General features: G+C 39.7%; 1 protein-coding gene across 3 annotated transcripts in view; it reads left to right on the top strand.

Moving 5' to 3' along the window:
- LOC142962666 (ecto-NOX disulfide-thiol exchanger 2-like) overlaps positions 1 to 15,697 on the top strand; it is a 148,958-nt gene that overhangs the window by 131,453 nt on the left and 1,808 nt on the right. The window contains exons 11-15 of one of the 3 annotated variants that reach the window (XM_076103262.1): positions 121 to 308; positions 4,179 to 4,319; positions 9,514 to 9,570; positions 10,308 to 10,413; positions 14,904 to 14,989. In XM_076103262.1, coding sequence (XP_075959377.1) covers positions 121 to 308; positions 4,179 to 4,319; positions 9,514 to 9,570; positions 10,308 to 10,413; positions 14,904 to 14,989 — 578 coding nt within the window. Of the gene's footprint in view, positions 1 to 105; positions 309 to 4,178; positions 4,320 to 7,353; positions 7,361 to 9,513; positions 9,571 to 10,307; positions 10,414 to 14,903; positions 14,990 to 15,697 lie in introns of all 3 variants that reach the window. The other 2 variants (XM_076103264.1, XM_076103263.1) reach the window with 2 other exon arrangements.

Genomic DNA, 15,697 nt, shown 5'->3' with positions numbered 1-15,697 from the left:
CTTGGAGACCTACAGGGAGAGAACAATAACATTTAGACAGAAACTAGACCGATTACATCCTTTGCTAGGCCGTCTAATAATGTGTCATTGTGTGTGTTCGTGTACCGTATGAATCTCTAGGTGTTTCCCAAGCAGAAGCCTTAAAGGAGGAGAACGACTCGCTGCGCTGCCAGCTGGACGCCTACAGGAACGAGGTGGAGCTGCTCAAACAGGAACAAGGCAAGAACCAACCAATCGGCAGTGAGGAGGACAACACGCACTCTCAGCAGCTCAGCTTCCTGCAGCAGGCTCTGCAGGGCATGCAGAAGGTAAGGTGTCCTACAGAAACATATTAAAGATGCCTCAAACATCAGGGAGCAAAATAAGAAAGCAAAATAATGAATGCAAAAGACACTCAAATCATGCAAATCCCACTCTAAAATATTCAAACTACATTCATCCAAAGATGGACTGGACCGGAAAGGAAGACATTTCTTCATCTCAGTCGATGTTTTCTGTGATTCGATATTCCACCAGGCAGTCGTTATGACATGTGCAATAAGTTTAAAATGAGCTGTATATTATTGGGTAACATGAAACCAAATAGAATAAATATCATCAATACATTCATAACCTATCCGCTAGAAAACAATATCCACCTGAAGGAGTATACGTATTGCACTTCTCCAAAAAGAGCAGCTGTGTAGCATTTTCTGTTTGGAGCATTTTCTTGCTATCAGAATAATAAGAGATCACTCGACAGTCGCTTGATTCCAAAGCACTCTTGAAACGAGCCGCTTTGTATTGAACACAGGTGAAATATCCTGGCTCAGTCATACTTCAAAATGATTTACTAATCAGGAAAAGAAGAAGCAAAACAAAAGCCCCATACCAAGGAGGTACCTCGACTGGACACGAAAACAAACCTCATCCACTTTCTGTGTGGCTGCAATCAGCGAGAGTTAAGTGTTTATTGCTGTTAAAGCAGCTTTAATCTTGGCATTCCTGTTTTGTTCCTGATATTGCAAACTCATCTGAAGGACTTTATTTTTTTTTAGAGTAACTCACATCAGCTCTGTCTTATCACACCTGATAGTAATCACTGATTCAACAATCAAATCAGACTGTGCTCAGAGATATAGCAGGTCATCTTCAGGCGGCGATAACGTTGCAATATTACGTGACGGCACAGAAACAAGCCGAGGCAAAGGCTTTCAGAGGAATCTGTGTTTATCAACGCTGTCACATTTGTCATTGCGCTGTAAAACTAGTATTAAAGCAGCGGCCATTAACGAATGACTTCTTGAAGCTTTCCGTCCAGCAGTGGGACCGACACAAAGTACTTGTTATAGAAAAGTCTCTTTTTACTTGTTCAAGATGAGGATCAATATGTTCCCTTTGCAGGTAGTTCCGAAGTTAAGTTTCTCAAATTATTCATCAAAGATTTCAGGGGTCAGAGTTACGTAAGGCCATGAAACATTTAACGTCGGGATGCCCCCTCGGTTTTTCTGTTAACTTTGTGTTTCAGCAAAGAGCCTTTTTAAGGCCCCGTAGGGCCTTGCTGATGACACTTACGACTGCAAGAAGTATAAATATAAATCTGTAGTCGACTAAATATAATGGAAACTGCTCAAATCTATTTTAGACACACACCTTTTTATACCAAATGTGCAACGTGGCGGTACTATTACGCACATACAGTGGGCTATAGACCATATAATATAGACCCAGCCCGCTTGATCCTCAGATTAACCACGTGCAATCTGCAGACCGGTCTCTTGAGAGACCTGCAGCCAGCTCACAGCGGGGTCTGTGAAGGGAAGGGCAAACCTACCAGAACAGTTACGCTAGTTATGCTACACACCTGACTTGGCTACTTCCAGGTGTATTCAAAGGCCCTGTGCACCCACACAGGTGTTTTTTTCACAGATTCTGTCTGATTACACCTCTGCTCAGGTCGATGTCCGGCTGAGGGGAAATATGTGTGAGGTCCCTAAACGCCATGTACCAATTAGAATGATTAAGGCGTTAATTGTCCCGCCCTCACAAATGCAGCAAACTAACAAGAGAGTGAGACGACAGCCTGCACACACCCACCTGAGGAGCTGAACTGTGATCAGGTAGATTAAGTACACCTGTGTAGGTGGGAAATGACTGTGTAGGAGCTTTAAGGCTGGTCATGTCGTAACTATATTTCCAGGAGGTTCAGGATTTAAAATGAGTTCAAACCCATGTTGTCCCAAACATGTCATGTAGGCTCTGGTTGCTCTGTCCTCAGAATGTGCCGTTGATGGTTGCTGTTCATTTCCTCCAATGTGAGGATTTTATATCAACTGATACATTTGTGAGCTTGCAAACTGTTTTTTTCCCCTTTGTCATAAAGTATGAACGTACATGAAATATATATTCCTATATTAATCGAGAAAATGATCATCAGATTTATTGACAATGAAAATAAACTTACTTCCTAGTAATAATCATCCTTTAATTTTGAGATTAGATCTATATTGTTGCTTATTTGTACCGTTAATTGCTGTTTGTTTATCTTTACAACGCAGCGTGGTGAGACAAAGTCTACTGCCCTTTTTTATTGTCGTCACTGTAGTTCAATTTGGGGACAATTGTGTTTGGAAGCTGCAGGCATGTGCTTGTGGAGGGGTCGGGATGTGATGTGCATAATAGACTTTGGCATTTAGACAGAAATTATATGATTTAAATGGCTAACGCTAAAAAAAAGCATTACGTCTTTGTGTCTCGGGGAACAGCATTGAGAACCACAGCTTCAGGCTGTCTTGATAGAATATTACCCTCAGGAACATTTAGTTATCCACTTGAAAAAAGAAAACACTTCCTCAGGCGGCAATCCACTTATCTGATCACCTGCTGTGTTGTCAAATAGCCTCAGCTTGCAGTTACTCTTCCTTAAGCTATAAAAAATATTGTTTACAAGGCAGAGGAGCTTTTCTACACTTCCATCTCATTTGACAAAGTGCATTGTAATCACTTTTATGAAATGTGCCTCCAGCACGTGTATGAAAACATCGGTAGATAATTTGAACACTTAGTAAGTATTACCAGCAGATACGTGTATCCCGTAGGAGAGAGTTGATGTTCACTTTGAATCCTAAAAGACATTTCAATTGTCTGCTAAAGCCTTTTTTCATACATGACAAAATATATATATATTTCCTTCATTTCCTTCCTAACATTAAGATTATTAATGAAAGGTTGTTTTTCCAATGCTGCACAGTGCAACCAAAGTCTGTTGTTTGTCATCTATTGTAACACCAAGTGTAAATTATAACACATTATGCACCCAGACAGCGTTTTAAGTCAAGCCTCTAAATTGTATTCTGCTTATGTATGGGCGTACATTTAATAATGTGTTAAGTAGTAACATCTTTCCACCGTGTTTACGCCACACTTTAATTTGCACTTTTAAAATTCGCTCTTTGTCTTATCTGCATCTTGGAAATGATGTTAGATACAAACACACAATTCAATAAGACGTTTGTTTGCGATGAACTGACCTCAGCAAATCAGAGGCAACCAGGTGTCAATGCAATTGATGCAAATGTTCACATGAACTTGAAACTTTGTTCGACTTTGATTATTTTTAATACATATAAAGCACTTTTAAACACATATACTGTGTGTGTATTATAATGTATACATATCATAGTGCTAGATATGAGTACTAGATTTGTGCTATTTGTCAGCCACCTGTCTACTTTTCTGTACTGCAAAGTGTATACCAAAAAAAGATGCAGATGGAACACAAACCATCATAGTGTGTAATGTAAAACGATTACGATGTAATTGGATCATTCATTATCCAGACAACATATTCAGACAACACTTTTTAAATACTTGGTATGAACGAGGTCTCAGGTATGCAGATAGGCTCAATAAGAGCAGGTCCGTCTGAATCGCTCCCCGACTTCAGACCAGTGCTCAGTGTTCACCTCACTTGACACACACTGCACAGCACCAGTGTAACTGATGAATAATTCAGCATCACTTTAAAAGGAGGAGCTGATGAGGGATTCCTTATTTTAAATATCCCCCGAAAGGAATTTTACCTTTTGATTCTCCAGAGTTAAGATTGGGACCCTGCATCAGACAAACTTGTTCTCCTTCTGTCAAAGGTCAGCTGGTGAAACATGGCTAAACTTCTTCTCCTCCTCCTCCTCCTTTAGCAACTTCTGAGAATGAGGGACGAGTTGAAGGAGCGAGAGGCAGAGCTTGAGAAGAATATAGAAGACAAACAGCAGCTGAAGAACCAAATCCATGACCTCACATCAGGACTGCACAACCTGCAGACTACACACACACTACAGGTCAGAAGAAAACAAGCACAGGCTAAGTCAAGGGGAAAATGTGTGTTCATGTGTTTGTGTAAATGGTAATAATGAATCTTTTAAAAGAAACGGGCCTCATTTGTGGTCTAGTTAGAAAGAAATTACTTCATAACGACTTTCAGTGCATGACGAATGTTCCATATTGGAAAGAAATATTCATTTAAGTGAAGATTTTGGTGCATTTAAAGTGGTGTTTAATGATTTGTCGCTGAATCAACCCAGCACAGCAGATGAAAGATGGAAGGTCCCCCAAAAAGCAATTGATAATCAACAAATAGATCTTCGATATTAACCATGACTTTACAAATTAAAAATGGCAGATAATCTGAAGTACCTAAAAGACCATGTCACTATGATTTAACCCATCATTTAAGATGCAGGCTTCAAAATAAAGGAACAGATAAAGTGACTGAAATCAGAATCCTGTCAAAATTGCATGAAGTAACCTGATTACTGCAGTGCATGCAAACGCATTATGTGAGATAATTTAGATACAATTATAAATGCTGGATTACATGCTGCCTTATTTCTTGTGAATTATATGTGCGTATTTTAAACCCACCATTAACAATGAAAACTACTTAACGGAGAGGTAATTACAGAATGTTAATACGTTGGATAGCTATTGCTGAAAGTGATGCTATTAATACTATCAAAAATGTTTGATGTTGTTTGATGTTTGATGTTGTTTGATGTTGTGAAAAGTATTATAAATGAACATTTAGTTAAATATTAAAAGGGAATCACACATAATTAAAGAAGTCTTAGTGTTTCCTGTGAGAAACTTCAACTGGATATATTTTGCACTTTTAAGATTTCACTCCCAATTTCGGACTCGGATCAAGATACAGCCTGTAGCCGTTCCCTGTGTGGGAGAAGGCTTTTGAGGCCACATAAAATCCTTCAATGAACTTTTACACCCAAACGAGATTTATTTTACAATATGTAGTTCTGAAGCGGAAAATGTTTGCATATCTTCAAAAAATGACCCCGGTTACGATCGTGCCATCGCTGTCGTGTCCTCCATTTCATACTTGTAACGCTGAATGATGATGTAACGTCATAAAATAGGAAAGAAAAAAACATGCCACAAGGTAACTGAGATTAGAAACTTGAATGTGAAGTAAAAAGAGTGTCGTCTCCTGTGTTTACCATCAAGGTGCCCTTGAGCGATGAACGACTCTAATGAGGCTGCTCATACGCTGACAGGAGAAGACTGTGATAGTACAGAGCAGCTCAAATGCAGTTTGCGTGTTACAACTGTCCTGGAAACAAAAGCTGTGAAGAGACAAAACTGTCCTGAACCGTAAAGTGCAATATTCACTGCGTCTCTACTCCCAATCTACAAAGATGCCATTTTTTTGCAGGTCACCCATTGACATACAACAAAGATTGTATTGGATTGCAGCTGTGCTCTGTTACCTCTTGCTGGCCTGTTTTGGCTCAGCATGGTAGCAGGGAAAAGAGCGGATATGAGATCGAGCCTCGAGTTCAGTCAGCTATGTAATTGGATAATTATAATACTAAAATGGTACTGTCAAGTGGTGCCTGATGACTCTGGTGGTTTGCTGTCTGCCCTTGTGTCATCTTTTTGATTCACAGAGCTGCTGTAGTTAGTTTGCTTTGAGCAGATTGGAAGGTCGCTCAACTGCGGATATTTAAACTTTGTGAATTAGCTTTTCTCTTTTCTTTGTGCCCTCTTCTCACTGAGAGCGATCTATGCATGTGGCTCCTCGAGAGGAGCAGTTTCTTGGCTGATAAATATGTCCCGTAGATCTCAAGAGCTCGCACTGGGTCCTCAGCAATACATCCGCTTCGTGTGAAGTTGTTTGGATGAACGGTTGCCAAGGAAATCAAAGGACCTCCTCTTTTGTCATGGCTTTTAAAATAGGTCAATAGTTATTTCCAGGAAATGATGAGGAAATTGTTCTGAAATTATGGATCCTTCAACTTAAGTGTTAGTTGCATGTCTGTGTATGTCAGTTATTGTGCAAGTCTGACTCCTGATGGGTAATAGGCTACAGTTTTACAGGAAATGATGATGTTCTCTCTGCAGGTACAATATATTTTTGCTTTAGCTTCTCTAGCTGTTCCACTAGTTCTGCTGGTGAGGATTTATTTTCACTCCTTCCATATGCATCTCTCCCCGTCCTCTAGAGAAATTCCCTCTGTATATAAGCAGAGCTGTATAGCAGCAGAGATACTTCATCATCTGGACCCCAGTGAGGAGCACGTTGTCCTCAGGTGGCGTGAAGGAGATGGCAGCATCTAATGTTTGACTATTTCTGTACAATCGCATGACAAATACGTACAAGCTCTTTATGTCTCTGGAACTCCTCCTTCTGGACTTAAGCTGCTTTTTTTGAGTGTTCGCGTGCATCACTATGTTGTGATGTTTTTTTTCATACTATCCTGCCCTGACATGTGGCTCGCTGGGTGCTAAACACCGCACCAAAAGTTCATATTCATTCAACTCTGTACTCACGTGTGACTGACCTTTTGCGAGCGCTGCCTGTAGCTGTAACAAAAATGGACAAAAAGTCAGTTCGCCAGGTAGTCAGAAGCAAGGAAGGCAGGTTATACAAGTTGCATGTAGCTGGCAACAAAGTCATAGCAACATCTTTGCTTAAGCTATAGATAATTTACTATAACTGGCAGTTGTAAAAGAGACAGCAAGGTTGGGAAAACAGCAGCATTTTAACTTTCCAAGAGCCCTTTGTCAGTGAGAGACTCACAAGTAGCAACATGAGGAGCGTCGGTCAGCAGAGAGAAGAGGAACACGAATGTAGTGCTTCATCTGGAGCTTGACAAGCGGCAGTTTCATCACTCTCCCCTACCTCTTGTTTCCTAGCAAGTAACCTTGACTACACATGTAGAACATCCCCACTCTTCCAAATGCAGGACTGCCTCAACTTCCACCACAACCACCACACTGGGATCAGCCCTATGCACATAGCACAATCCCAGTGAGTAAGGCTACAGCAAACACTCCCACTGTTCCTCTACTAGCCACTGAAAAGGTAAAAGTGTTTGCATCCCCCCGATCTAACATCTGACATTTAAAATGTTGTATCCGCCCTTACAAGGAGGATGTCTTTGAAGAAGTATCCACTCCCAACCAACAGGCAGTGTGGTTAAAGTTGGTACTCATCGGCAGGGCCGATAAGTGACAAGAAATTTTAATACACAATTGTCAAAGATATGTCTGCGGTGTAGTTTGTAGTTTGAGTGCACTGACAAAAATAAAGAGGCTATAGTTTATATTTGTATGATGACAATGTATCAAATGAGAATGTGAAAACAATGTGACAATGTTAAAGGGGTCATCGTAGCTGAATCTGCAGTTCTCCATCCATGTTTTATGGAGCTTTGTAAAAAGTTTCAGCTCATTGTTTCGCTGTCTGGTGCACAACTTTACCCTCACCGCTCTTTAAGTGTTGTTTTTGGCTGCGACAGGCAACTATTTTAAGAGAAAAATCTCTGATAAACCCACTGTATGCTACCTGCTGAATACCAAACACAGTTTAACAGTTAGAAAAAGCCAGCTATTTCCCTCAGGAGTTAATGTGGGTTTTAATAAGTCCTGCTCTGTACATATCTGGGTCACAATGCTTTAATAATCACATATAATCGATCCTTATCAAAAATGTTCTCCTTATCGTGAATGTATCTCATCAGTTTACCAACTCTGTCTCCTACAACATCACATTCCAATAGAAACCAAACGGAACTCTCAATTACGTTTGGAGGGAAACATATGATCTTCTGGTCACAGTTTTAAACAGTTTGAAAACACTTAAACTAAAAAATATAATGCTACAAAACTACTTTTTTTTTAGATTTAGTAAAAAAACTTCATGGGTTTGTTTAAAATTCCGAAATTGAAACGCATTAAGATACAACATAATGTTCAGGCAACAAAAAGTATTTTGTTCACACAGGACATGAACAGCAGTCTCCTGTAGCTCTGTGTTTTGTGACCCATCCACCACACCAACCTTATCCCTGTGCAGACTTCCACTGATTCCTTTGAAACGTATTTGTGATATAGCGAAAGCAAATGTAATCCACAACAAAATAGGTTTCCCTCGAATGCAGTTTTGTTGTGTGGGAACGTAATTTTCAGGAGACAGGATGGCAAATTACCTTCACTGAGTCACTGATTCCTGCTGTCACTAAGTAGTACTGGATCTACATTAGATCAGGTCACAGTGACTTTACCTGTCTCATTATGTAATGCAGCGATACGCACCCTATCATAACTATCAGTCCCTGTTGGAAAATAAAGACGACTGGAGCGGCGTAAATATTAGAATACAGATTTATTTACCGAAACCTCTCGTTTTATTCAACAAGGGCAAAGAAACTAACAGTTTCCTCTTGGCATACAGTATAGGTGGAGAAATACATTAACATACATACACTGAGACATACATTATGCCAGCACATTGTACGGGCCATCAGCTCCTCTCACACAATGTGACAGTTCAGTGCAGTGTTTACATCGGATGGTAGATTACGTATTCATTCACCGTGTGCATTCACGCTGCATCGCAGCTGTCAGCGCTGTATTATTTCCTAATACTGTGTATCTGCTTAATAATGCCGTTACCATATCTGTCACCTTGTCTCCTCCACTCATCTACTCTCAAGATGTAATCTTTCATCATGCACCTGTCAGCACTGTTGTCATGTCATCGCCGCCTTCAGCCAAGAGAAGCTACTTTAGTCATTTTCAACAGTATGTCAGTGACAGTGTGTCATCCCAAACAGCGTGTTTCCATTCAAATGCACTTAGAAGGTATTTTTTAAGTGCACACATTATGTGTTGATGCAACTGTGATTAAATAAATCTTTTCACACAGCACTGCAAAGCAGAGGACCAATTGTTTTTGGTGTATTTTTTATACACTGAGTGTATGTTTTATTTACACAATTTGACTTTTCTTTATCTGACTCAGCCTCAGAAACTTGAACAGAAAAAGCCCCTCTGAGGCTGGGCTGTGGTCATGCTGCTGTGAGTGTGTGTGTGTGTGTGTGTGTGTGTGTGTGCGTGTGTGTGTGTCTGTGAGAGTCAGAGAGGGATGGAGAGACAGTTTTGGTGTGTCTGATTGCATTAGTGGGTGATTTGTTTCTCATTGACGTTTCCTCTCATTTTTCTAATTGACTCTAGCTGGAGACGTTAAAGCAAGATGACAGAGCGAGCGAACAGAGTGCTAATCAAGTCAGTGTAAGTGTGTGTGTGGGGGGGGGGGAGCTCTCACTACTTTATTTTTACTTATTTCACCTCCTCTCATCCCCTCCTGTAACCCCTCCACTGACATGAAATATGATTACAAGCCAACCTTCACAGGGCCTGTACTTGTCACTGACTAAATCACCCGGACACAACTGGGTTAGAAAATGAAGGACCAGCACACAGTGCAAGTACATACCTGCACACACTCTCACATTAAACCAGAACTTGACAACAAGGCCACTGCGTGCTGATTAGACTAGACTTTGGAGAGGAAGCCACGATTCTCGTTTTAACAACTTCACTCATGAAGACATGAATGTTTTTTTCTGCGACACGCACACATCCACATTTCCTCCTCTATCCTCACTTCTGTGTATCGGGCTGTCACAGGTTCACAGTAAACAACAGCTTGATCATTAGCATCGTTAGCGCTTCCTCTGTCTTGTTTTGTTTTTAACCTTCATCAGAACTTTAGCTGCTGGCTTCATTCTTTAGCTCCTTCGTCTTGCTGTCTTGTCCTTATTTTTATGGTGATTATTTTGTGTTTATTTTCAATTTGTTTGCATTCGCTTATAGTGCAAAACTCTTTGCATGCTTACTGAAACACCCTCAAATGTGAGACTGTTATCTACCCAGAGCCCTGTTTCGATGTTTCTGTTGCATCAGTGTTTAATTCAGGTACGATGTGGTTCTTTCAACATTGTTTTGTGATCTTTGTTTTTCTGCAGGATGTAACGGCATCATCAGTGGTGTCCTGCAGTCAGGACAAAGAAAGTCTTCCAGAGAAGAATCGTCCCGGTCCTGTACACACCGAGAGGGATGCAGTGCTAGTCGGTATGCTGCCTCCATGGCATCACTGCATTTACAAAATAACAATATATTTTTTCAAGGTTGAAATTGTCTTTCTGACCACACCTCCACAATATGGCTTAACAATGAATCACACATTACATAAAAACTGAATTACATGAAAGCTGCATGCCCTGAGTGTCATGGTTGGGACGAAAGTCTACAGAATGAAGATGAGGTACTTCTATTACAATTAGGATTAGGAGTACAGTTATAAACATCCTGATGGACAGTTTTCATCTTTTGTTCACTCAGGTTGAGACTCATAACTGTGGCAGCTATTTAACAGTCATTTATTCACAGTGCAATCAGCACTTTTGGCAGTTATAGCCACGGCTTGGCTCTGGGGCTATGACAGTCAGTCGGCCCACTGCTTTGGTGAAAATTAAAATATTTCAACTATCAGATGGATTGCCATGAAGTTTGGATCTCCATGGTACCCAGAGAGATAATCCGAATGACTTTGGTGATTCCATGAATTTTTCTCTAGCGCCATCATCAGGTCAAAAATCCACTTTGTTTCTTTGGAAAAAAAGTACCTGCAAAACTAGATTTACATCAGCCCCAGCTTTACATTGATTAGCAAATGTTAGCATGCTGCTACTGCCATGGCGGCTACGAGGCAGACGTTTTAAATAAATAACAATCGAGATAAGAGAAAAAAGCTCAGATAAATAATAAACTGTCGAAAACACTGAAATATTTAATAATTTTAGTTTGCCTTCAAATAAAACCGGAAAATATTAAATTGAGCAGAAGAGGTTATGTTGATTTACATTTGTGAGAAACAATTTTCGTTCAATGGTGTCTCGGGCCAGTAAAGTCTTGATAGATACAGTCATGTGATTCAGAGAAGACGTGTTGCTTGAGTTTACGTCAGTGTAAACCGTCTGCTGGTAATGGCCTAATTGATCGTTAATTTAGTAGGCATTGTGCAGTACATACTGACTGAGGATGTGGTAAACAGTACATAAGTATGCAGCTCCTTAAAACTGACCGGCAAGACCTGCTCTACATGGTGATGATGGCGCAATTATATTATTATTGTTGTTTTACATGTTATTTGAATTAGGGTTCGATATTGAGCTCAGCACAATTTGCATTAGGCCATCGTGCCACCAAAGCAATAACAGGATTTGTACCAGATAACAGGGATACCTTCCAATTTAAAGAAATCCATTCCACAATGCAAACAATGATGGCCCAAACAGCAATCTAACATAATTAGTTTCACAAAGGGAGCACGTACTACAGTACATATACAACATTGCTGGTTTTTCACTTTTTGTTATTGTCCACCCTTTGTGTAACATAACCTCAACATGCACCATTAATGACACCTCTACAGCAGCTGGATTTCTCTGATTTGCTTCAGTCGCTTTGACGTAATAACTATGCATAATTACAAAGCCATTAGAGCGAGAGAGGAGGAAGATACGAAGAGAGAAAGAGCCCACTTTAATCATTGGATTACATAACACAATATAACTTTATGATAATGGGAAATATGGCCGACATCTATCTCCCCAGTGTGTTATAAACTACATTATTTATAGAAGTAAACAAAGCCTCGTCCTATTTTGCTGCTTGTTTTCGGGCACGCTGCATTTTCACACATTAATTGTCAAGGACGTCCGTTGGCTCAAAGCATGAAAGATAAAATTTGCTGCGTCTTGTTAAGGAGTAAAAAAGAAATGCAAATTGTGCCATAGATTTTCACCTTTAGACCTATCTGTATCTGTCCATTTGGGTCCAGTTCTACTGTTCCTCCAGTGCAATCAATATCTGCATCTGCTGTCTCATAGCAGTTAGTTAGGTAGTCAATGATGCTTGTCCCCTGTTAATGACCACTCAGGCTGTGTGCTGAGGCAGAAGTGGGTAATATTAAAGATGCTGGCACCTTCTTTTGTCCGAATCACTCCTCTTGACGTCTTGTTTGATGCTGAGTTAAAGTGAGTACCGCAGGAAGAAAAAGGGACACTCAGCTCCTGAAGGAAAACGTTTCATCAGGAAACAAAGCTTTGAATCTCTTTGCCTTTTCACTCCGTCCACACAGTGAATGCAGATGAACACAGTTGTGTACTCTTGAGAAAAATAAAAAAAAGTATACAAGATGTTGTTTGTATTGTTCAGCTGCAAAGGCCTTTCCAAGACCACTTATTGTGCTTCTGAAAACACATTTCAAATCATATGTTATGCACTGTGAAAGTATAATTCAGTTTTATTACAACTTGGTTCTTCATTTTTTGCCAATAATCAATAAATTCCTTCTTTTCTTTTCCTTAATTTGATAAACTGATTAACCCACAAGATCACTTCCATTATCTTTGCAAAGAAGAGATTGCAGTTTTCTTTCAGGACAAAGTCTCTTAGTATTTTTAACACAACATAGGATTTATACTATCTTTACCTTTTAAACAATATGTAACAAAAAATGCATTGTGTAACTGCCAGCACACAATGACCTCATTGACAAGATCTCAAATACAGAGATTCTTTGTTGCCATACACAATTTTAAATCAGTAGGTCAATCCTTGGTCCACTACTTTTTAATCTATACATGATCCTACTAACAAATATCATAAAGAATCATCACATATCCTATTATTCATAAGCAGATGATACACCGCTCTATATCTTTCTTTCTCTCATTGAGACATTACAGACATAGGTTATTGGGCGGCAAAAACTCTTCTCACAGCTAAACACAAATACAACTGAAATTCTTCTTGTTGGTCCAAAAAGCAGCAATAGAAAATTACTTCTTACCTTTTATCACATGAGCCTTTTGGAGTTGTTTTTTAAGTCTTAATCGATGGTTTCCATACTATTTCTGTGGCTTTTATTTATTTGAACATTTATTGTTCTATTTTATTGTTGAGTATTGTTTATTTATTTAATATTTTTTATTCTTATCTATGCCGTTTTAATCTTGCTCTGTAAATCACTTTGGGCTGCATGTTTGATTGAAAGGTGCTTTATAAATAAAGTTGAGTTGAGTTGAGTAACTTAAAAGCCAGTCGGCAGGTCTGAAACCTGGGTGTCATCCTGGACGCTGACCTTAACTTTGAAAATCACATGTCAAATATTACAAAATCATTCTATCACCTGAGAAATATATCAAAAGTGAAAAGATACATATCTCAGATTGATTCAGAGAAACTGTTTCATGCTTTCATTCTCAACAGATTAGATTACTACAAATGCCCTTTTCACTGGAGTATCAATTCAATAGAGCTAATTCAACTCGTACAGATCAGCCACCAGAGTTATTACCGGTACAAGAACATCATGACATTACTCCAATACTTCAATCACTTCATTGGCTTCCCATTCAACAGATAATTCACTTCAAAATCCTGCTATTGGTTTTTAAGGCACTACAGGTTCACCTCCCCGGTATATTTCTCAGCATCTATGTCTTCATCAGATCTCTCAGTTCTTCAGACGGTGGCTCTTTGGCTGTAGCCAGAATAAGATCTGAAGCTGTTAAAGAGGTCTTTAGGAGCGAGGATGTTCGACATCCACGATGTCCTTAATGGTAGCTTTGACCCTGCACCTTAATATCTGATGTGTGGCAACATTGCTAAAAGACATCAGGCCATGAGGAAATAATATGATTCGACTTTTAAAATATAAATTTATTTTATTTAACTTCATGAGATATTCTAGGCTATTTCTGCAGTAATTGCCTTGAACTTGGTGATGTCTGTGCTGGGATGTTTCCTTATCAATCCCTGTCACAACCCCAACAACATAATGGGATTTTTGATTGAAGTAGGTCATCAACACAAAGATAACCACTCCATCATCACTATCTTTTAGCATTCAGCAGTACATACAATCTGTGTGTTAAGTTTGTTTTTTTGGTTTCATTTTCTTTATTTGCTTATTGACTAACAGAGAGACATGTTCATAAATTGTTCCCAGATCTCATCAGTTACGTACAATCTTGGCACAAATCAAGAAAAAACAAAATCAAGACACAAGTTGTAATAAATCAGGAACAATCCCTCAAGTTCCTCTTGTTGTTCTGTATAGAAAGACTGAACTAGCTCTCCTAGTTTGCATGTTTTTCCTGTTGAGTTCATGCATACTAACACATTTAGATCAAATCATCTGAGACCCACCACCACCCAAATCTCAGCTGGTTTCATAGAAGCAGATGAGAGACAACGGCATTAAAGCCATCATCAAACACTCCCTCTAATCTGGAGCCACAATATACAAGAGCCTCTTGACAGTGTTAGGAGTCGAGCATAAGCCACTCGATGCATCCTCGCTTGTTTCCAGTCAAGCAAGAGGAGGCAGAATAATACAAACTGATTTCTTGAGTGTTCTGCCGTGGTTCGTGGTTTAAAGTCATGTTATACGAGCGCGAGAAACTCAAAGGCTGGAGCTTTGTGACAAGCTGTGTCTTTGCATTGTGACAGTTTAATTAACATTTCTACTTGACCTATTTGTTCTACCTCAGGGATCATTTCAACCTTCCTGCACGTTCACCCGTTTGGAGCCAGCATCGAGTACATCTGTTCCTACCTGCAGCGTTTGGACAACAAGGTAACACACACACACACATACAGTATCCTAGACATAGTGACACAGGTTAAATTTCCCTGCAGGGCTGACATATGGGCCTGCTGTATGCCAGGGTCCTGCTGTGCCATTTTAGTCTCCTGGCATGCAAACAAGCCTGAGGTGCAGGTGAGAGCCATCACTTACTCTTAGATTTTTTGAGCCTTTGTTTATCTCAGCAAAGGTTGGTGAACAGGCACATAAATGTAAAGCTGCACTGCTTCACGCTCATACACCTGTTACTAACCAATAGGTTATAGGCTAAAAACACGGAGGTGTTTAAGTTGAGACGTTCGGGGCTCTTTCCATATCATCATTTTTCACCAGATTAGTTGTGCAGTGCAGAATAAAGCTTGACTGATGCTCCACAGGTGTTATATTTTACCTCTGTTTTTGTAAATAGTGTTCGTGTTTTTATAATGTACATGATGTTTTCGGATTGTCTGTCTGTTTGTCCGTCCGTACCCTGACCCTTATTTTCTACGGCAGTAGAAAATAATTCAATTCAGAAAATGAAGTTGTCTAGATCACTGCAGGTGTAATCCGAATACGGTCACAAATACAGATGTTTTTGTGACATGAACAGATGCAGATAGTAGCTTTGTGTTAGTTACACAGTCACACTGTGAGTTGCCTGATTCAACAACACCACCTAATCCCAACAGCTGAGTAAAGCCACAGTTGTTTTTGCAG

This window comes from Anarhichas minor, unplaced genomic scaffold, assembly GCF_050575085.1.
Source record: "Anarhichas minor isolate MPS153535 unplaced genomic scaffold, ASM5057508v1 ptg000028l, whole genome shotgun sequence".
Lineage (NCBI taxonomy): Eukaryota > Metazoa > Chordata > Actinopteri > Perciformes > Anarhichadidae > Anarhichas > Anarhichas minor.
This window is presented reverse-complemented; position numbering and strand designations above follow the sequence as displayed.